Source organism: Ochlerotatus camptorhynchus, unplaced genomic scaffold, assembly GCF_037179485.1.
Source record: "Ochlerotatus camptorhynchus isolate MF236.1 unplaced genomic scaffold, CSIRO-AGI_Acam_v1.1 ptg000267l, whole genome shotgun sequence".
NCBI classification, from domain to species: domain Eukaryota; kingdom Metazoa; phylum Arthropoda; class Insecta; order Diptera; family Culicidae; genus Ochlerotatus; species Ochlerotatus camptorhynchus.
In genome coordinates, this window is record NW_027040757.1 from 2,971,193 (window position 1) to 2,994,269 (window position 23,077).

Below are 23,077 nucleotides of genomic sequence, written 5' to 3' on the forward strand. Positions count from 1 at the left end.
CCGGCGCCTGTCACCATTTGCAAAAGAGTTCGTAGGTAGTACGAGGCGGGATTTATGGGTGCCCGCGCTACAACGGACCAAATTTTCGCGATTCGGCAGCTTCTGCAGAAAAGCCACAAAAACAACGTGCCCACACATCATTTCAAATTCGCATACAACAGAATCGATCGAGATCAGCTATGGCAAACTACGCACGAATACGGATTTCCGGATAAACTGACGCGATTGGTCAAGGCGACGATGGATCGACTGTTGTGCGTTGTTCGAGTATCGGGGACACTCTCGAGTTCCTTTGAATCTCGAAAGGGATGGACTTTCGTGTCTGCTGTTCAACATCGCGTTAGAAGGTGTGATCAGAAGAGCTGGGATAGACACGAGTGGCACGATCTTCAGGAAGTCTATCCAGCTTCTTGGCTTCACCGATGACATTGACATCATGGCACGGAACTTTAAGACGATGGCGGAAACGTACATCAGACTGAAGGCTGAAGCCAGGCGGATTGGACTTGCCATCAACGCATCGAAGACAAAATACATGAAAGTAAGAGGTTCTAGGGAAGACAATGATAGCCTCCCACCCCGAGTTCAGATCGACGGTGACGAAATCGAGGTGGTTGACGAGTTCGTGTATTTGGGCTCACTGTTCAAAGACATTATGGCACGGGATCGTGCCTGCTTTGTACTCCGGAGGACGCTCCGGTTGAATAAAATTCGCCGCCGCACGAAGTTGACTGTCTACAAGACGCTGATTAGACCGGTGGTCCTCTACGACCACGAGACCTGAACTATGCTCGTGGAGGACCAACCCTTGGTGTTTTCGAACAGAAAACTACGGTAGGCTGGGCACGGCGACTACGGTGGGCAGGGCACGTCGTAAGAATGCCGCACGACGACCCAGTGAAAATGGTTCTAAAAAGCGACCGAACAGGAACAAGAAGAAGAGGCGCACAGCGGGCAAGGTGGAATATTGCGCTCAATGAAATATCGTGTAAATTTACGCCAAATTTAGCGTTAAAATATTTGCTTTGCGTGCGAAGTCTTCAAAACGTTTATATGCTTTAGCTACCTTGAAAATTCACCCAAGATGTTTTACAGGACTTTGATGGATCGTTCTCAAGCATTTCCTTAGGAACCATTTTCCTTCACAGAGTTCTTTTCAGAACTCAGAATACTTCAGTCACAATCGAATTGCATCAACTTATTTCGATGGAAGTGTGCTGCCTGGGTAGGGTGGGTCAAGTTGGTATGGTGGATCACAACCACCTATTCCCTACTACTTTTCCAATGCGTATTGAGGTCCCTAAGAACAGTGTCAAATTTGAACGAATTAAGTTATGATCTGGATTTGCGGGAGAATTTTTTAAGAGACTAACCAGCTAAAGGCCAAAACGAAAAATAAATTGCATAGAAAATATATGGGAAACGAAACAAACCTATTAATTTGCTTGCTAAAAAATCAAATATTACTCAAATTTAACCAAACCTCGGACATATATCAAACACTATGCAGAACAACTTTGTGCAAGACTGCAAATCGATTAGACTTCTGAGGCCCTCTATGAGCTTGTAGATACGTGTGGAACACTTAATCTTAAGTGAAATATGAATAGCTTTTAGTACAAAAATCAAATCGATTTATGATTTCCGACAAATATGTTTTGAATAGTATTCTCAATCTTAGTTCGAGACTTGATGAAATTTTGAGCAATATTTGGATTTTCGGGAAGGAAATTTATAGGATCGTCCCATTTCTCACACAAAAGTTAAAAAACTCCCGCACATCGAGATTATAACCAAATTCGTTCAAATTTTACACAGCTGCTGGGGACCTCAATACGAATTGAAAGAGCAAAATAGAACTAGATAACCACCATCTTCTTAATATCAAACAGTGCAATCAGAATGCTCTAAAATTTGGTGAAAGGTTAACATCTACATCAGGGTTCTGGGACATCTCTGTGTCACAGATCGTCTAAGTAAATCTTAGACTTATCAAACTTTGCTCAAGATGATGCAATCTTATTTGAATGTTACAAAATTGGCGTCAGTGAAAATTGATCCCAAGTATCCATCGAAAAATGATCCATTTATCAAGAAATGGAAGTCTATGGAAATCCACTAAATCCACCCTTCGTCACCATTTCGAACCGGACACACAAATCAAGTTGAGCTCCATCGCTTGAAAACATTTCATATAACACAATTACTTGGTATTTTGTTCATCCTGTCTGTGATTGTGAATCAGCTGGCTGCTGCAGGTCGTAAACACTATGACGATTCTTGAGAAATGATGTGATACCACAGCCTGTCCACCGTGCAGATCTCCTGTACCGTGTATTTACCTGTAACGAAATAGCAGAAAACAACAGAGAACTGAGGTGAGATTAATTATCTTCTGTTTATCTTGGCAACTGAAACTCGGAAAGATCAGCTATTGCATGACAACACAGCAGAAGAGAAAGATGACTGTCATATCTTATCTGTGATTAAGGCACTACTGTGTCAATGCTTATAATGGGATTACAGGGTATGTGGCTGTTATTGTTAAGCTTAGAAACTGAGGAAACAGATCTGTGAAGATATTATACTTATAAATTGGTCAAGTTCAACAGCCAAACAAGTCATTCAATAATCAACTTCGAACGAATTCACATCTAAACGAATTGGAGAAAGTGTACCAGCAATCATCTCACAGTCTAAGTTCCAGTCAAAGATCTCTCTACTATGGAAAACCTAATGAAGTTACTCGTTGTGCAGTTTATCGTGCTGGTGAGTCCCGAAACCTTCACCACCGTCAGTGTTGTAAGAATGGTGTCAATAATTAAAAGTGCATTTGCTCTCTCGCATTTCTTGTCCCGCAGATTGTTACGCTACGTACGGTGCGATCTCAAGCCATCGGCACGGATTGCATTGGGAGAGACTACCTCTGCTTAGACGACCGACGGTTTCAAATCTGCATCGACTTCGGTGAGGGGAAGACGCAAACCGTAGATGAAGAGGCCCAGTCCTGCCCATGGGGGACATTCTGCAGCAATGCGGGTCGATTCGAGTGTGACTCATCCGTTGCGCCAGCTACAACGGCAGCTCCACAGGTGGTTACCACCCCAGAACCAACCGAAATAAGTAGGTTTGCAATAAATGGGGTGGAATTTTAATTTATTAATCAATGATATTGTTTAGCTCCTGAGGATAATACAACGGAAGTCCCAAGCGAGCAACCTCAACCGGAAAGCTCAGTCGCGACGGAGGAAACTGCTACAGAATCGACCAGTGACAACCCAGAAATAACGACTGTTACCGTAGAGTCTCATCCAGATACTACGGTCAACTCAGAATCTACGGTTGTTCCAGAACTGACTACGTCGGAAGAACCGCAACCCAACTCTACGACTGCTCCCGAAGAGCCACAACCAGAATCTACAGTTGCATCAGAAGAGCCACAGGAAGTTGCTACCACCACCGAAGAATCTCATCCGGATACTACGGTCACCTCAGAAGAACCACAATCAACGATTGTTCCAGAGGCGAGCACCTCGGAAGAACCGCAACCCAACTCTACGGCTGCTCCCGAAGAGCCACAAGCAGAATCTACACTTGCACCGGAAGAGCCACAGGAAGTCACCACCACCACTGACGACTCTCATCCGGATACTACGATCAGCTCCAATGAACCACAATCTACAGCTGTTCCAGAGGTGACCACCTCAGAAGAACCGCAACCTGACTCTACGACTGCTTCCGAAGAGCCTCTGCCAGACTCTACAGTTGCATCAGAAGATCCACAGGAAGTTGCTACCACCACCGGAAAATCTCATCCGGATACTACGATCAGCTCCAATGAGCCACAATCTACAGCTGTTCCAGAGGTGACCACCTCAGAAGAACCGCAACCTGACTCTACGACTGCTTCCGAAGAGCCACTGCCAGACTCTACACTTACCCCGGAAGAGCCACAGGAAGTTTCTACCACCACTGAAGATAACGCTCAAGCCGAAACAACAGTGAGCAACGGTGAAGGAGAATCTCAACCGGAAACTACAGCTGCAAGCGAATCACAACCGGAAACGACAACTGATGCAGCAGGTGAAGCGACTACTGAAGAGCATGGTTCTGAAACTACTACTGATGCCGGTGAGGATGAATCATCCCCAGTCACAACAGCAGCTCCCGAAACAACAGTTGCTCCACAAACTACCAATAAACCGGAAGGCACAGCTGCGCCAGAAACGACAAGTGTTTCGGAAACTACAACTGAAGACATTGGCATAGAGGAAACAGCTGCTCCAGAAATTACTGATGCTTCGGAAGGTCCAGAAACTACCACCGATGCGGATGAACAATCCCCAACCTCTCCAGCTGCCCCAGAGACTACAAGTGCCTCGGAAACTACTGCTAACCCATCAGAAAACGGTTCGGAAACTGCAGCAACATCTGAAGCAGCTCCAGAAACCGTTGATCCTCAGGTAACCAACAATCCAACCGAAGGAACATCCAGTTCTACTTCGACTCCGGAAACCACGGAGGGTAACGTCAATTCTGAAGCTACCGAATCCGGTGGATCAAATACCGATCCAGAAGCCGGACAAACCCCAACAGAGTCTACAGCTGGCCCCAGCTCAACAGAGCCATCAACGACAACCTCCGCGCCCACAACCACCACCGAGCTGCCCTTCGTCTGCCAGCAATCAGGTCGTTTCCCGGATCCCCACGACTGCAGCAAGTACCATGTGTGCCTGTGGCTCCCCTTCGGTCTCTACCAACTGGAACAGAACTGCCTGCTTGGCATGGCCTACAATCCAATCCTGCAGCGATGCACTGCCGACCAAAGTCCATGCTTCCCCGGTCAGTTCACCTGTACGTCCCCGGGACGCTTTCCCGATGTCGCTGATAACACCAAGTACTTCTGGTGCGTGTGGAACGTTTTCGGAGGCTACCTGCAGTACCATCAGGAATGTCCACTGGGACAGACTTTCGATCCGTACCGTAGACGATGCGTTTCTCCACCAACACCTCAGCTAGTATCGAATGAAGACGATTCTGATTCCGGTCATGATGGATCAGATTCAGATTCAAGTTCAAATTCGGACTCGGTGAGTGAATCTGCGGACTCGGATCACTCGAAGGATACGGAGGAAGAGGAACCGGTCAAGGAGGTCAAATTCGACTGCACCGAAGAGGGAACATTCCCGGATCCGAACAACTGCTCCCGGTACTTTATCTGTACGCTCAAGAAGAAAGACAAGTTCAAGAAGAGCAAACTGAAGTGCCCGAAGGGACAGCAGTTCGATGTGGCCCTGCAGCTTTGTACGGATGATGTGGATGTGCTGTGCGGTTGAAGCATTTTGGATTAAGTTTTAAAATATCTACGCAATGTGATCACCGTTTCCAAATATAGCCGAATATAGCAATTTTATTTATTATCGTCAGCAAATTGGGTGTAGTTTCTTTTTCAAGACTTTAAAACCCGATAAATCCATTACATTTAGACTGGTCTGCATTGAACGTAAAACCTAGCCAACAGGTCTTCTTCAACAGTTCGTATCGCGTTCCATTCCAGCGACACAGGAAGTATCTGGTCGAATCCGAGGGATCCGGAAATTTTCCGGCCGATGTGCAGGTAAATGACGGCTGCTGCAGTTGACATTTGGTCTGATCCTGGGCACATCTTTGCGTCGTCGGATCGAAGACCATTCCGAACAGGCAGGTGCTTTCAATTTTAACGATACCAAACGGATACCACAGGCAGAGGTAGAACTCGTGACACTCGGATTCGTGTGGAAATCGACCAGATTTTTCACATGTAAATGGGCTTTCCGTAGTGGTGGTCATTGGCTGGGATGTTGTGGAAGGTTGTGCAGTCGTTGACGTCGTAGTACCGGCTTGGGTAGTTGTCGATGAGCTGCAGGCACTTGAGTCTGCATTGCTACAGAGTTGATTGACTGGACATGCGTTAACTGTTGTGTCAAAGGTTTGAGTTTGACCACTGGAGGATTGCGAGCAGGTTTGGAAACTTTGGGTGTCCAAACAGAGGAAGGTCTTTCCATTACAATCCGTGCCCACCGCCTGGGGTTGAACCACATGAAGTGCAGTCGTCTAGGGTGATACGAAAAATTAATGACGAATCCGCACATCAGCTGATGTTTACTTACCACAATGAGGAGTATCGCTACTAGATGGGCCATTTTAGACATACTTTGACTGTTCACAGTAGCTCGTGCGGTCGGAAACAGTTGATTCAGGGCCAGGGTTATTTAATTTATACCGAAATAGAGCGGTGGTATCTTTTGTTTCACTATGGAGCAGTTCCACGCGAAATGACGAATCGATTAGACTCGACCTTCTTTGAATTGTTTGGAACTTTTGCATCATTTGTTTGCTATGGGCAATCATTCACAGTTCTGCTAAAATTCGGCCATTTTGCATCTTGCCCTGCAAAAACAATTATGCAAAGTTTCATGCAAATCAGAGAATTTCAAAAATTCAACGTTTTTTGCTTTTTGACCTGGAGCAGCTCTTTGTCAGCTTATCAGAACGATCATAAAGTGGCATTGTTGTGGTATATGATTCTGCGCACTTATCATATTTCACAAGCGAGATTTTTACTGGTGGATTCGTCGGTTTCACGATAGTGACCACGGTGAGTAATCCGTAGTCAGCAGTTCAGACAATGCCTCGACACTTTAGATCTGGACGAATTTAAGTGAAACTAAACTGGGAAACTAAAATCTTGAGGTCCTGGACTTTTCAAACGAACGGGAAATCCATAAATTTTTAGGAAATTTCCTGAGCAAAAATTTAGTAGAATTTCTTGGGGAATTCCAACGGATCTTCATGAGGAACAACATAAGAGTGGATAAGAAAAAAAAAAAGATGAGGAGAATTCTATAACAATTTATAAAAATTCTACCAAGGCTTCTTAAAAGAGTTCAAAGTGTAATTTCGGTGGAATTTCACGAGGAACTTTTAGAATGATTTTTTGGGAAAATTCAGGGAGATTCCTGCGTAAACTCCGGTTGAGCCCCTGTTCCGATGGTTTTCTTGAAGGCGTTTTTGAAGCATTATACGGCAGCTTCCCATAAACCTCCGAAGTTTGGTGATCTTGCCGGGATGAACATGAAGTCGATTCTTTCCGATGCGGCGTTACTGGCTACTGCATTCTGGATGTTAGGTTAGGTTATCTTTATTAGCGAGACTTTCAGCCAGAGGCTGGTTCATCTCTTGCGTTCTGGAACTGCTTCAGCAATTTCCGTAGTTCTCGATTAGCTCCTACACAGTTCTTGGTGTTGTCGCACAGTCGTCTCGACGAGCAGTGAAGTGTTTCAGTGCTGCTAGAAATGCTTCTGTGGCGAGATCGGCGACAAGTTCAATTTGTACTGCCTTGGTGACGAGGCACACGAATATAGAAATATAGCACTTCACGGGAGGACTACGACATGAATGGTGGTGCTGGAGTTACTCTTCCCGGTGGAAGCTCGACCATCAACTGTTGTTGACATCGGGGATTGTTTCGGGAGCAGGTGATGCATTCGTGCAAGATTGCGGATGTTCGTGATCCAAAACCTTTCTCTTGGCTTGCGATCAGAACTTGTTGCCCGGAGTGAAGCATCTTCAAGTGGTAATGGTATCATCGGATGCTTCCGACTTTCCGAAATCGGGGCGGACGATGCCTTCATGGATCTGTGGATTCAACGATGATATCCTGGACGAATCTTGAAACTGCACCTCCCGGAACAAACTTGCTAAGAAGCACTCCTTTTGTGACAGTGGAACCAAGTGCTTGAGTGCATCTTCAAACTCCTGCGTTCCGATGTAACCGAATTTCCTGGAAGTTCGGTTAGCTATCTGGGCATTGTGGCGAAATCGACGAATCCAGACCCCTAGGCGAACTAGGCTTCGCTCGGTGATGAAGCTTATAGCGGCATGGAAACGGTGCTAGGTTCGTCAAGAACTGCTGGATCCAGCTGATCAATAGCTTCTTCAGCATTTTCGGGCCAGTTGCTTCTAGCTTGGTGTAGACATATGGGACCTCTGGTATTGAAGCTTTGTGGCGGATACACCTCTTGAGATAACGACGGCTCGGTTTTCTATTCCTGCTACACTCCTCCTTCTGAAAGATGCTGGATCTCGGACACTCTATTTGCAACAATAATCTGCCATCACGATAGAGTGGAAGCAATCCAAAATTTCACGATGTTGAACTTCGTCCAGAAATACGAGGGAACTGCCAGTTGAGTGCTACGATGCACCTTTTTGTATAGATGGCTGAGTAACAGAGGGGACGAGAGTTCTAGACGGGCATTGGCGTAGCTAAGGGGGGTGCCAGGGGGGCCAGGACCCTTCCAGAATTATCTAGGCCCCCTCCAGAATTATCTAGGCCCTCTCCAGAATTATCTAGACCCCCTCCAGAATTATCTAGGCCCCCTCCAGAATAATCAAGGCCCCCTCCAAATAAATTGTCTAGCTACGCTAATGTAGACGGGCGTAGACTGCTAGCGTTTCTTCTTCTTCAAATCCTCCAGCGGCGCTACTCTTGACTTCGAAATCAATAACTAGACTCAAATCCATCCATCAGCGTACGTACATTGAAGATACAAGTTATCAGAGGCGTCACAGAACCCATGCCATTCGATAGATGTGCATTGCTTGCTGTACTCAACCGATCGGAGAATGATAATGGATTCTAGGGCACTGAGATTCCTACGATACTTCAGCGAAAAGGTTTGCAAGTTTTTAGCGAGCGGCTCGTCCCAACTCATTTGCAGTTTCCATAACGTTTTGATGAAGATTTGTGGCTTCAAAGACGACAGGACCTATCAGTCCCAAAGGATCGAATAACTTGGACGCATCGGAGACGATGGTTCTCTCCGTAACGACTGGGGTGTGATTCCATGAGGAAACGGTGAATCAGAAGTTATAACTTGTCGGGCTCCAGAAAAGCCCCAAAATTTTGACGGAAGTGGACGTTGCAGGCGAATTCATGTCAAATACAACCCGTTCATCTCGTATGTAGATGTGATGGAAGCTCACACAGCAAAAAAATAATTTTGATATCACATCAAAGTGGATGCACTACAATCATGTCGAAAATTTCATGTAATTTTTATGACCACATAAATAAACAAATGCAGTAAAAGCAGCGTAATGTCAGTTCATGCATTGTATTAATGATAATTTTGTCCTTTTTAGCAAGTAATATTACACCATATTTTCGACATGATTGTAGTGCATCCACTTTGACGTGATATCAAAATTATTTTTTTGCTGTGCACTCAGAACTTCTTCGCTATTCCAATCCCAATTGCGCAAAGTGAATCCAGCTGAATTGGTCAGGTTGACTATTTCTTTGGCTAGCCTTCTACCTTCCTCAAGATCATCAACTCCAGTGATCATATCGTCAACGTAGAAATCTTTCCGCAGGATGTTCTCAGCGATTGGGTGAGTTGATTATCCATCTTCTGCTAACTATACCAAGCAACGAGTACTGTACCGTACCGTCCGTAACGGTCGTCAGTTGGAAAATCTCGATCGGTTCATCCGGGGATTTTTGCCACAGAATCAGGTGAAACTTCTGATGCGATGTAAATGCAACCGTGTGTGATTGGAGATGAGATCATCCTGGACTACAGGGCCAACCATCAACCCGTCGTTGAGCGAGAATCCCGATGTAGTTTTGCACAAAGCATCGAATACAACGCGCAGTTTCGTTGTTGTGCTACCCTGTGTCAACACAGTATGGTGCGACAGGAAATAGCACGCTAACTCGGACAGTGGTCATCCAATACTCCTCCGTGAACTCGCAAAACACCTCCTTCAACTGAGGATTGGTAACGAATCACCTCTCCAAGCTTGCAAATCGTTTCTCAGCGCTACGCTTTGAATCTCCCAAGCGTTCGTTCACAAGCATGTATTGCACATCCCAGAGGTAACCGAAAAGCCCGCTAATTTGGATTGATTTTGTTATATAAAGCTAACATACGACAAATACATGGCTTTTGCGCATTATTAGTCGGATTATTACTAAGCAAGCTTGTTGGTTAGTTGGGATTGCCCCCTCACTCTCTTTCCATCAGCATAATCGAAAATTTGATATTCAGAGTTGTGCTTTCACAAAATTAGTTTGTTCCATGTTCAATATATAATTATAATTTGCTACTTCAAGCAATCAAAAATTCCTCCATCCAAGCAGGATCATAATTCTAAATGTTCATTGGATAGCTTAACGTAGGAATTTATCCACCTCTTAAGCACATAATAGGGAACTAGAACTACAAGTATTCAGAATATATTTATATCTCTTAACTTTTTGCCCTTCTTTCTTTCTAAGAAGCTTATTTTTTTAACCGAACTAAACACAGCACCACTCAGAAACTCGCTAATCCACCTGGTGCATGAATTTTGTAACAAACTACTTAGAGATGTAAACGATTTTTTACCGTCCCTATGGATCCCACTTCAACACAGGGACGCCCCCAAAATCATCAAAATTCATTGATTTGCTGCTGCTTCTGCTTGCCACGCCGTCCGAAGCTTTAATGAGCGGAGGAACGACAGAAGAGCTATTATATAGTTTTACATGTTCAAGCAAAACGATGCGCAACCAAATGGTACTCGATTATGACGACTTGGTTTGGGAAGAACGTTTATTTCGTTGAAACAGTTATAAAATTATCACCTATTTTTTGTACATTTTCCAACGATTTTTTTTTTTTGAGAAAATTGGAAATACATTTATTGTAGCAGATTGTGAGAGTTATTTCCTATCGATTGGTGTATTTGGATTTTAATTTCATCTATAAATTACAAAGTTATAAGCGTTCAAAACCTTACACCTTTTCGTAACGGTCGCAATTTTAGATTTTCGATTTACCCCAAGTACCTTTCCGTAAGACGTAGTCTACGTCAAAACGATTAACTAGAAACTTCCAATGACATTTTTAAAAAACGTGCTCATAAAGTTTGATGAACCTCTCAGCGGAAGTAAAAAGAAGCTACTATAGAAGCCAGAAGAACTTCTGGAGGAAGCTTCCAATGAAATCAGATGAATATTTCAAAAAATCTAAGTCGTCAACAAATTTCTAAAAGATGTCGGAAGGAAAATCATTGGCAGCTCGGTAAAATTTTCCGATGAAAGTAAAAATATTAAAATTAAGTGGTTAAACTATTTACAAATACCCTCATCCATAAAAATATGAGTTTGGTAAAGGAATGCGAATTTGATTAGTATTTTTGCAATTACGGCTCATTGCTCAATTTCAACTTCTGTTTCATTTTCACACTGCCGTATTCTATGGGAACTATCAATCTATCCAGCTCCGAACTTTCTTCAGCTAATGAATTAATTAATTAGTATAACATTCCTCTCATTTTTGAAAATCGTTAACTTTACGTATGAAGTAGCAAAACACTTTGATTGAATGAAGAATAATATTTATTTCCGAAATAAATCGACACGAAATTTCAGGAATATTTTTCAACTCAATACTCAGCTCTAGACAACGCTGAAGATTTCCCACAAATCCAGCCCCATTGAACAGCAATGGCGTTCACTTGTTATAGCCACCTCGTCCTGGAGAAGCCATTCGCATTACTTGTACTCCAGCGCCACCCTGTCTAATGCCAAGCCATCCAGCACATCGTCCCTTTATCGGATCAAATGGCTGGCCGAAGGCGCAACTCATATGGTACATCGTAAAGCCAGAGCCGATCCTCAGACACCAGAAGTAGCTGCTGCTGTCCGAAGGATCCGGAAAACGTCCCGAAGATTGGCAGGAAAACTTCGATTGACAAGGGCTCTGATCGCTGGTGCAACGCTGCCCAACGGGATCGAACGCCATACCGAAGATACAGCTGGAATCCGTTTGACGCAACCCAGCCGTACAGGTATAGTATCGGTGACAATCGTTTCTATTGGGGAAACGGCCCGGCTTGGTGCAGGAGAAAGGGGCTTCCGTAGATGAAGGTAAATTTGTGGTGGTGGTACTGACTGGTGCTACAGTTGTCATCGTCGTTGGTCTTGTTTGAGAATCGCATTCCGATTGACCGGCATTGTCGCAGAACGAATCGGAAGGACACGGGTAGGCTAAATCGTCCACTGTTTGCGAATTGCCACCGGGAAGGTCTATGCAAACTTGGAACTGTTGATCGTTTAAGCAGTAATAGGTTTTACCGCTGCAGTCCGTTCCGGTTAACTGGGAATGAACGCTGTGAAACGTTGCGATCTGTGAAGGATGTACAGTTTAGGAAACGGCTGGAATTGTCTGGAACTTTGAGCTTACCAGGACCAAGGTCAGCTTCAAACAGGGGTTCCTTTGGAACTCCATTTTGTTGGAATGAATAACACTTTGTGAGACGTAAATGCAACTGGTGTGTCTATAAAGTGCAGCATACGAATGACTGAAGCAACCGGGGTTGATGGGCAATTTATATAGTAGTGGGAAACATTCGGGAGAGTAAACAGCATTATCTGACCGTGAGACTTATTCTAAACATTGCATGTTGACAGTCTAGCGCTTTGAATTACACAGTGGTGACATATTTTGGGGTTGGTGGAATTAGCCAAGGTTGGCTTGTTCAGCCTAAATAGTCTATTTACTGGCTTTGTGAGAGGAGTTTATTGGGCATTCGAGTAAACTCCCGGGGGTGGGGGGACGTGCTGTCAAATCATCCTACTGATCATTATTGTATGAAATTGGTTCCAAACGCAAACAAACCATGTAGGTTTATTAGGACTTGTTTGCGCTTGGAACCAGTTATACGCATTGGAGTAGCTAACGGGGCACAGTGGGACGAAATCAAAAAAAAGTGGGACATGGCCATTTGCGACGAAACAATTGAGTGTAGCATTTTGGTGTTTTATAGAATTTTTCTTAAATTTTTGAGTACTTTATTTGAGGGGTATTTTTTTTGCTTAAGGCGGGTATACACTAAGATAAAAATTATAACTTTTTTATGCCTTGTTAAAGTTGATGAACATATATGGAAACATTGTAGATGACATTATTTTAAGAAACTTTGTCGAAGTCAACAATTTTCTATCTCTCAACTGGACGATGTTTTAGGGTGAAAATAGAGTATAAACGGTAGTACCCCCTTAAAAACCGTTTTTTACCATAACTTTTTGGTTTGAATTTTTCATTTTTTTTTTCAATAAAGGGTTTCCCACATCAAATTGCATCACGGGAAAAAAACGCTGTAGAAAATGTCCCATTGGGTATTTTCTCTTGAAAATTTGGAAAGAAGTAGTTTATAGTGTATTGTTTACACTGTATTTTTATCGCTGTCAGTTTTTCGAAAGTTGGGAAAAATGGCGAAAAAATTATCTTTCGCAAGCAACTGGAGAATCCTCAATTCTCTCATCGGGATATCGGAAAATAACTCGGAATCGTACAGTCAACGGTGAGTCGTGTGAATCGAGCGAAAGGAGAAATGCGGTCAGAATGGATGTTCTATTTGTGATCAGGATCACAAACGTGTCGTGAAAGCGTTAAAGCGGAATCGCAATGCTTCGGTCAGGAATGTGGTCAAAAAGTTGAATCTGTCCAAGTCTTTTGTTCAGAGAGCCAAGGACCGGGAGGGACTGCATACGTGCAAAGTGCAGAAGGCTCCAAATCGTGACGAACGGCAAAATCCGGTGGGAAAGTCGCGGGTCTGGAAACTGAACACCGAAGCCTCCTCATTATCTCATCATGGATGATGAGACTTACGTCAAGGCGGAGTTCCGGCAGATTCCTGGGCTACTGTTCTTCACCGCCCAGCACAAGTTTGATGTTCCGGGGGAAGTGAGGAAGCAGAAACTTTCAAAGTTTGCCAAGAAATACATGATTTGGCAAGCGATCTGCTCATGTAGCAAATGGAGTGCGCTGTTCGTGACTACCGGGACTGTAAACGGGGAGATCTACCTCAAGGAGTATCTACAGAAGCGTCTGCTTCCTCTGTTGAAGCAACACGAGAGCTCTAAGATGTTCTGGCCGGATCTAGCTTCGTGCCACTATTCAAGGGATCACTTTCGTACCCAAGCGCACCGGAACTAAGGCCCATCGAAAAATACTGGGCTATTATAAAGCAGGCACTACGGAAGCATGCCAAGGAGGTCAAATCTGAGGAAGACATGAAGAAAAAGTTGGTTTCCGTACAGAAGAAGCTGCAGCCAGATGTTGTACAGAACCTAATGAGTGGAGTTGGATAAATATTCCAAAAGCATACACACTTAGATTAGTTTACCGAAATCTGTGAAATTTTACCGAAATCTCAACACTTGAACTTTTGGTAAACAGTTCGATGATTTTTGACGTAGGACTACGTCTGTGATTTCTATATGGGGGTGCACTTTGTGAAAACCGAAAATGGAACATGAAACAAAATTTTGAAAGATTTTGAACGTTAATAACTCAGCTGCCCCTGGTCCAATTTCAATAATTTTATCACCAATTGATCAGAAATATATCGATAACAATGAATCCGAATGTTGATTTCCAACAAGAAACTATTGAAAAATTGGTAAATGTCCAGCATTGTCCAAAAGCATCGAATTAAATAACAAATCCACCAATTACGTACATGCATATGCTGCTTCCCCAACACAGTTATCAGAGAATCATTCCTAGACGAAACATGTCGATGTAGCATTACGACGAGGTTCGGTAGCTCGGTGGTTACCGTTTCTGCTTACTGAGCAGAAGGTAGGGAGTTCGATCCCAGGTCTGTCCCCTTCCTTGCCATTTTTCACTTTGCCTTATTCTATCCCCACTAGATTTAAATAAAAACAAATTTTTCTGTAAACCGATCCCATCACTTATCACAGTGAATCCTGATTTAAAAATAACCTACATCACTAAAACAACTATCCTTCCCGAAACAGCTGTGGAGATGTAGAGGTATTCTCGGTCTCTAGGAACAACCGAACGTCGAACTAATCATCCTTCCCTCCCCAAAAGACCGTGAGGACGTGGCCGGCGCTGTGAATTGATCTATAGATTGAATTAATGTGCATGTACATTGAAGATGGAAAGCTTATCCCATGCACCATCTATGTAGTTCTCTGTGCAAGTGGATTAGTTCTGATCATTCATGGAGGAGCAACTACGAAGTGTACGGTCAGATAACGTTAACTTGTGGATGATAGAAGAGCATAGCAGAAGTAGTGCGAAATAGGAAACCATGGTGGTTTAAAGATTTATGGGAATTACTGCAAACGTAAGGCTGGGTGCATAATCTTAAAATACTCATTTAATATACGTTTCAGTGACTGTATGGTGTTCAAAAGCATGATAAATTCTAAATTGTATGCTTTTAATAACGCAGTCGTATCTAGCCTAGGCTATTTATCTGAGGCCCCACTAGCGCAGTTTGCTTCACGATGTGTCCGAAGTGGCAGAAAAATTAAAATAAGGTGCTAACAGTCCTTTCTCGATTGGCTTTAAAATATTATATATATTATTTATATTATTTGCATTAGCGCAAGTATTTCAACAACAATTGTAATTAATCCCGTTGGCAATTAAATGTTTGCGACAAGATTAGTGAAAAAGTTTTGCTTTTATGTTTTTTGCACATAGAACGGAAACGGGCGCCATACGATGAAGTAGGGTGGAGTCTTATTTGAATTAATTCATTTTATCATAATTTCCTACATAAATATAAGGGAACGACTCTAAAGAACTAAAACCTCCCTTTGTAGAATTGCTAAAAAATCAATAGAATATTTTTTTATAACCAATCGATTTGCGAATTTAAGCATCTCAACTTACTTTAAGTGATTATAAACTTAGTTACAAACTCTAGGTCCCTGAATATTTGATAATCCACCACGCCACACTTAGTGAAGTAAACTATCGATATTCATAAGATTGCCTTTTGCTTTTTAGCTAGCAAAAAAGGGTATGAATTTAATTAATTTGTTTTATGAAAAATAATATTTAATGCTAAAAAATTAAAAAAAAAACGCAACTCCCGGACTGGAATCGAAACAACGACGCTAAGTTTAAGGGCCCGTGTCATAACCACTCGTCTGTTAACGAATGGAAAATGAACAATGCTAAAGGCGTATAAAATCTTCCTCGTATGCTAGCTAACCTACAGCGCTACAGCTATAAAAAATTCACACTCTTGGAGAAGCAAAAGAGAGAAAGAATGAGGTGAAACACCGTTGGAGCGGCAGCTCTCCAACATAAGAAAAATGAAATGTGCTGCACGATCTAAAATTCTCTTTCACGTCTCTTTGAAAATGATAGTGCTGTCTCGCAACAGCGTGTGTTTTACTCACAGAAAATTGAGCAGCACCCGATTCCTGAAGACGAGTCCATTAGATTTGATAATCAAAGTAAACCGGACTTGTGAGAAGAATCCACCGGACTCGAAACGAGTCCACCGGAGTTTTTTCTTTCCTTTATTTGTTTTCCGTCGATATTGTATTCCGTACTGAGTACCAATGCTACCGACGCCAGAAAGGCAGCTCCCAAACCTGGTCCCTACTTATCGACCTATCAACCCATCAAACTCATGGACCGGGGACCAATGGCTTAACTCTCCTTCCGAAGGAAGGCGTGATCAGAGAATTTATGCCTCAGAAAATCCCGACGGCACCGATTGGGATTGAACCAAGGGCCTTTGTCTACCGGACGTGTAGCATAAGTATCACTTAACTGTTCATCAGTATTGAGAGTCTTTCAAGTGATGCCCGGAACTTAATACATTTCAATTCGTAACGGCTTTATTGTCATAAATAAACTCCCATCATCATACAATTACCCATCACCATAACCGTAGCACCACGTACAGTGGAAACCTACTGTTCCGACGATTCTGATGACGAAGATGAAGATGAATCATCCGACGAATCGGAGTCAGTCGACCCATCTCCAGCTTTCGAATATCTGCACTGTTCAACGTCGGCATAGAATTGCTGACCGCTGGGGCAGTTCATCGCGTACAGCTGGTAGTCCGGTCCGTTTCTCAGGCACCAGAAGTACCTGCGGGCGTCCGACGGATCGGTGAACTTTCCAACAGTGGTACAAGCGAACGGCTGCTCCCATTGGCAAGTGCTTTGATCGGGGACGCAACGCTGCGTAACCGGATCGTAGGCCATGTTATAAAAACAGGTCATCTCCGCCGTGTACAGACCATCCGGCAGTAGTAAACAGTTGTAGTACTTGTGACAGTCGGTTTCATGTCGGTAACGTCCCGGGGCATCGCAGACGAAGGGCTTTATCGTAGTTGAGATTTGCTCGGTGGTGGTCTCCGAATCTGTATCAGAAGTGGTGGTTGAAACTTGGGTGGTCGAAGCTTCCAAGAAACTAGTTGACTCGGTAGTTGTTGCCGAGGCTGATGAATCAGAATCGCTGGATGATTCAATAATTTCCGGAGTGCTTCTAACTGTTGATGTTACTGATGGATCGTCTGTAGTGCTTGACTGCACGGCAGGTTCATCAAATGTTGCATCCGAAGTATCAACAGACTGGGTGGAGCTTGAATATGATGTTGTACCAGAAGTCGATGTATCTTCCAAGTCAGTTGAAGACTGTGTTGTGTCGGAATCGGAAGTGGTGCCAACTGATGATGATTCCGACCCCAAGCTCGAAGTATCCAAAGAATCCTGGGAAGTTGAAGAGTCAGGTTCTGTTGAAGTACTTGATCCAGGATTTTGCGAAACCGTGCTGAGTGGAGTTGCAGTAGGAGCTTCTCGGGGCGTGCTGGTCGATTCTGATTCAAATGTTGGTCCTCCCGAGGTGGTTGGCAGTGTAGATGAGTCGGAACCAGACGTGGTGGGCTTTACCAGAGAATCACATTCGTACAATCCATCACTGACGCAGTATGACCCCGGAGCGCAGGGATAGGCAATGTCATCTACGGTTTCGGATTTACCCGTGGGTAGATCCATACAGACCTGGTACCGATCGACACCAATGCAGAGGAAACCTTTCTCATTGCAGTCCGTTCCAATGGTTTGCGATTTGGCCCGAGGAAGGGTGATTACCTGAAGCGATGGATTGACGTGATTAGTTGGGATTTCTTTTCCAGAAAACTTACACTTACCCAGATGAGGAATTGTAACAGGAGCAATTTCGTTAGGCGATCCATGTTTAAATTTCTGCTCTTATTAGTCAAGCAGTTGCTCCGCTTAAGCACATCGAAGGAATGGATAGTTTGACTGACGAAAAAATACTAATGCTGTGACACTGATATGCGCCGTGATAAACAAGTTGATATAACCTTCGTTCTGAAGTAGTTGTCGTCGACAGCGTTTACTTATTTTGCAACCGTTTACATCTAAATATATGTCAACTACTCTGGATGTGGACTGTTTTACGACATGAAGATAACCGAAATACTTAAATTAGTGCCATGGTAGAACGGTATGCGACGTGAGATTTTTTAAGGTCGACTCTAAACGAAACGAACTTTTTTTTTCATCTAACATATTCAGTGAAATGTACGAAACTAAATTTCCGAAAAAAAGGCAACGTTGGTGGCGGAATTCAGCAAATTCAAACGAAATTTTAAAAAATACATTTTTTTTTATTGTTAAAACACAAACAAAAAAAAAACACGTACAAATTGATACAAACCGACGAACTCAAACATAAGTAAGAGAAAGTATAGCAAGGTGGCCACTGAACTGGAAAAACTGAGAGAACTGGGAATCGGAAACAATCTGGAAAAATTGGGAAACAACCAGGAAATTGATTGGAGCTTTAAAAAATATTTTTTTATAAATAAATGCTTCAAGTTTAGTACCTTGAACATTCCTTTTATAATTTTGAATCAAGCCCCACAATTTTGAACAGTTTCGCAAGACTGGGATCAACTGAAGTCTCAGAATCTTTATAGTTTGTTTTTGTAAGAATTCCCTAATTAAAATTCTACAAATCTACTCTACGTTCATTTGTTTTTTTTTTATAATATCCATTATATTCGGTACAGTTTGCTTGGAAGGTTACTGAAAATCTCTTGTCATGGCATTTAAAATATATAAATATTTTACAGGTGAGCAGTTTCAGGCCAAATGGATCAATAATTTTTTTTTAATCGGTCCTTCTCCGATTTGAAAGAATCTTCACATAATTAACATTTTAGATCCATGTGGGTTATAGGGTGGCCCAAAATAGCATTTTGTCAGGAAACCTGAGGGCTCACCCTCCAAATGATAGCGTTGGGTCTCAGAAACAAACTTTTGTATGACGGCAACTCTGGGAAATGTTGCTTCGAGTTGCTAGTTTGAGTTTTATGAAGAAAGTCCCTTTTTCTTAGCTTATATCAAAATACTATTTGTAATTCTTTCAAATCTAGTAGAACCTAACCCATTCAATATTTGTTTACAAATTTTTTAGGGTCAAAACTATAAGAATAAAAACTGTCACGGGTTGTTTTGTGTCCAATTTGGGTGTTACAATTTTCTTTATTCTCTAAAACAATAATTTTCTTGGTAATTAATTACATTTAATCATTGAAAGTTGGGTTCAAACATAATGCTTGTATCCAGTGCTGTTTACTTAAAATTTGAGCCAAGTAGTCGCATCCAACCCACCCTGCGCCCTTGAAATATAAATCTGCCTAAAATAACGTTGCGTTCGGCCCTGACGTTGATTATGTTGTTTCAAATAGTGCATTATCTAGTTGATATGGAAAACAACAAAGTGCAAAAACATTTGCACTTTATCGCAGCTGCACGATGACCAGCACCATTATCTACAGGTGTCAAAGGTGGCATTTGGTTCCTTGATTATCTACAAAGCCTTTTTATCCTTCTTGAAATAATTCTTAATTTCTAAAAGTTCCGTCCAATTTTCCAAGCACCATCATTTTTGTTTTCTTATTTATCTCATATCATACTCGATTTTCTCCTAATTTCAGGAAAAAACGAGATTCATTTCTTGAAATTTTCCGTGGTCAAAACAAGGTTCTGAAAAAAAACTACGCAAATCTTTGAAATAACATCCAGCGATACCGTTTACTGATTCAGTGCCAGGTTTTTCCGTTTATATCAAGTTCTTGTTTCAGTATATCCTTGGGGGATTCAATATTATGCATACTGAGCTCAAGTTTTTTTGATCTTATTAAGTATTTTATGAACTGAATTCAAGGATACAGTGCTTCCAATTGTTTAAGAAGTGTTTCGAAACATTTGCAAAGTTCAGTACTGTTCAAAGTGATTCTGTTGTACGTGCTGTAAGCTTTTCCGAAATGGTTCAGTACTTTTCTAAGTGATCCTAAGCTTTTCTCAAGCTATTCAGTTCTTTCTTAAGCGATTTTAAACTTTCCTAATGTAATGTAATGTCAGTACAGATAGATCTCGTTTTTGGAAACATAACTGCATCAATCGATTAGAAATGCAACTCGATATTGAAGGAGCCATCGAATTATAGAATTATTGCATTATAGAATAACAATCCCAATACAAATTCTCTATCGCAGTACTACTTAGCCATGACCTTAATGTTTACTACGGTTCTATAGCTCTATATCAAGTTAGTGGACATCAAGTTGTGGAGAGTTGACTATACTTCATCTGTGTTGCCAAAATCGAGACCTATTTCGATGGGTCACAGTTGAGTGCTTATATGGCTTAACAATAAGAATCAATACTCCCTTAAGTGAATCCTGTTGGAAAACAATTTAAAAAAATCGTGGATGTGAGGAGAATTTCTCGGTTTCCCACAAAGCCAGAATCACATTAACACATTTCTTTCCATTTCCTGATTGACCTACATTTGGACGCGGCCGGTGGTGTAATTGCCTTTTGTAAAGTATGAGATCACCAGTTTTTACACATTGCAGATGCATGCTAGTCAGTGTTCACTCGGTTGTCGACAAAAGCAGGCCACTCTCGATGTGTGCCACGCGATCGTCTGTTTTTTCGGCAGCAACCATTGTGTGGTCCTCCTCATTGTTCTTCATCAGCAGTTCTTTCGGTCGATGCGTCGTCGACTTTGGAAAGCAACCGTTTAGTGATGAGTGTGTGAGTGCTGACCACGTTTTGCGTCCATTGCTGCAATGGAAGCGCTCTGACCCTCGTTGGCGTAACTGTCATACAATCAAACCACTTGAAGCGGCTCCAGTTCGGATGGAGGAGGAGGCTTTTTGGATAGCGGAAGATAAAGTGTTTGATTGTGTTGTACCTTTTGACTATAGTTTTAAGATGTATTGTATAGTGAACAAGAATACTCGGCTCTGTAAAGTTAATTCGTTTGAGCCTAATCAAATAAATTAATAAATTAATAAGATGCATGCTAGTCCCACGCATTGTTTGTTGCTTCTCTGTGTAATTCAGACGACCTGGCAATAACGGAGTATCAACCGCGAGCGGTTAATCATTTTCATGCTTACTTATGTATGTAAGTACCGAAGTGATTCAGCACTTTCTGAAGTGAGTTCAAGCTTTATGCATTAATTCAGTACTAAAGTATAGATTCCGTGATTTTATAAAATGTTACCGTACTTCCAACTTTTTTATGAATGATTCTGTGCTCCATAAAGTGACCATTCCAAAGTGGTTCAATTATTGCAAAGCGATTCAATTCTTGAGGCAGTGATTGGAAACTTGAGAGAATTGATACAGTAATTGGCGAGGTTTTGAGAAGTGATTCTGTTCTTCCCAAAATGATTCAGTTCTTACGGAAGTTTTCACAAGCTTTTTGGAAAGATTCAGTATCTTCCAAAGTGATTCAGAAATTTTCTTAAGTCACTCAATACTATCTGAAGATTTTCCAAAATTTTTTTTTTTTAAGTGGTTCAGTAGTCTCAGACGTGATTTCAAACTTTTCAAAAGTGGTAAGGTGCTTCCCTAAGTAATTCAGTACTTGCGGAAGTGATTACAAACTATCTGGAACAAATCAGTACTTTTCAGAGTGATTCCAAACATTCCTGAAGGGATTCAGTACTTTCTGGAGTTATTCTGAATTTTCTGAAATGATTCAGTGCATTTCTAACTGATTCAGATATTTTCAAAATTATGCCGTTCATGCGGAAATGGTTTCAAACTTTTTGGGATGATTCAGTACTTTTCAAAGTGAATCCAAAATTGTCTGAAGTGAGTCAAGTGTGATTCCGAAGAGATTTTGAACTTTTATGAAGTGATTCAGGTTAAGATTTAGTATTTTCTGAAGTTATTGAGAGAATCCGAATTTTTCTGAAACTTCAGTACCTTCTAAAATTATTCAGTACTTTCCGAAGTGACCATGAACTTTTTCTGAAGCGATTCAGTATTTTCTAAAGTGATTCAATTATTTCCGAAGTGATTTCGAATGTTTCTGAAGTGGTTTTGATCTTTCCTGAAGTTATTCAGTACTTTGTGAAGTGACTCCTTACATTTTCAAAGTGATTTAGTACTTTATTAAGTGATTAATCGATTTAGTGTGTTTAGAAGTGATTCCGAACATGTCTAATACATTCCGAAGTTGCCGAAGTGATTGAAAACATTTCTGAAGTGATTCAGCATTTTCCGAAGTGAGTCCAAACTTCTCTGAAGTGATTTAGTACCTTCTGAAGTGATTTCGAAGTTTTCAGTTATTCAGTGCTCTCTGAAAGGATTCAGTACGTTTAGAAGTAATTCCGAATATTCCTGAAGTGATTCAGATTTTTCCGAAGTGATACCAAACTTTTTTGAAGTGATTAACTACTTTCCGAAGTGATACAATTATGTTCTTAAGCAATTCAGTACATTCCGAAGTGACTCCAAACTGCGATTAAGCGATTCAGTACTTTTCGAAGTGAATCCGAACTATTCTCAAGTGATTTTGTATCCGAAGTTATTTTAAACTTTTTTATATGATTCCAAGCTTCTCTTCTATACATCACCAGTGCTGTGGTTGTGGGTAGTCGAAGGTAATCAAAGACTTCTTAGCTCCAAACCTAAAAAAAAAAATACGAAATAGGTATAATACAGCAATCCAATCCACCATACATGTTCAGGAGGAAATTGAAAAATTGGTAAATTTGAAATGGCCCCTGGTAGACAAGTTTAGGGAAAAATTATCAAAATCGTAAAATTTGAAATGGCTTGCGCCCCTGACATACACATTCAGTTATATTTGAAATTGTTTGCGCCCCTAGTCCCCAACAACTGGGCAAAATTTGAACGAAT

At 41.9% G+C, this 23,077-nt stretch overlaps 4 protein-coding genes across 4 annotated transcripts in view; 1 reads left to right on the plus strand and 3 right to left on the minus strand.

The window, feature by feature from the left end:
* Positions 1-23,077, minus strand: part of LOC135705449 (hemicentin-1) — a 599,061-nt gene that overhangs the window by 452,489 nt on the left and 123,495 nt on the right. The window lies entirely within an intron of this gene.
* On the plus strand, positions 2,537-5,395 carry LOC135705447 (proteoglycan 4-like). The gene is made up of 3 exons (XM_065227199.1): positions 2,537-2,769; positions 2,862-3,123; positions 3,181-5,395. Exons 1-3 carry the CDS (start codon positions 2,725-2,727, stop codon positions 5,334-5,336), a joined length of 2,463 nt encoding a protein of 820 aa, XP_065083271.1. The 5' UTR covers positions 2,537-2,724; the 3' UTR covers positions 5,337-5,395.
* LOC135705448 (uncharacterized) lies at positions 5,347-6,251 on the minus strand. The gene is made up of 2 exons (XM_065227200.1): positions 6,150-6,251; positions 5,347-6,093 (listed from the first exon to the last, which is right to left on the minus strand). Exons 1-2 carry the CDS (start codon positions 6,189-6,191, stop codon positions 5,458-5,460), a joined length of 678 nt encoding a protein of 225 aa, XP_065083272.1. The 5' UTR covers positions 6,192-6,251; the 3' UTR covers positions 5,347-5,457.
* On the minus strand, positions 11,544-12,320 carry LOC135705473 (probable endochitinase). The gene is made up of 2 exons (XM_065227222.1): positions 12,276-12,320; positions 11,544-12,218 (listed from the first exon to the last, which is right to left on the minus strand). The coding sequence occupies exons 1-2, from the start codon at positions 12,318-12,320 to the stop codon at positions 11,544-11,546; spliced, it is 720 nt and encodes a 239-aa protein (XP_065083294.1).

Coding starts and splice junctions, on each gene's coding strand:
- LOC135705447 (XM_065227199.1), top strand. CDS start 2,725: ATGGAAAACCTAATGAAGTTACTCGTTGTGCAGTTTATCGTGCTG. Junction 2,770..2,861: donor TTGTGCAGTTTATCGTGCTG/GTGAGTCCCGAA, acceptor CTTGTCCCGCAG/ATTGTTACGCTACGTACGGT. Junction 3,124..3,180: donor CCCAGAACCAACCGAAATAA/GTAGGTTTGCAA, acceptor GATATTGTTTAG/CTCCTGAGGATAATACAACG.
- LOC135705448 (XM_065227200.1), bottom strand. CDS start 6,191: ATGTCTAAAATGGCCCATCTAGTAGCGATACTCCTCATTGTG. Junction 6,094..6,149: donor TAGCGATACTCCTCATTGTG/GTAAGTAAACAT, acceptor GTATCACCCTAG/ACGACTGCACTTCATGTGGT.
- LOC135705473 (XM_065227222.1), bottom strand. CDS start 12,320: ATGGAGTTCCAAAGGAACCCCTGTTTGAAGCTGACCTTGGTCCTG. Junction 12,219..12,275: donor TGAAGCTGACCTTGGTCCTG/GTAAGCTCAAAG, acceptor CATCCTTCACAG/ATCGCAACGTTTCACAGCGT.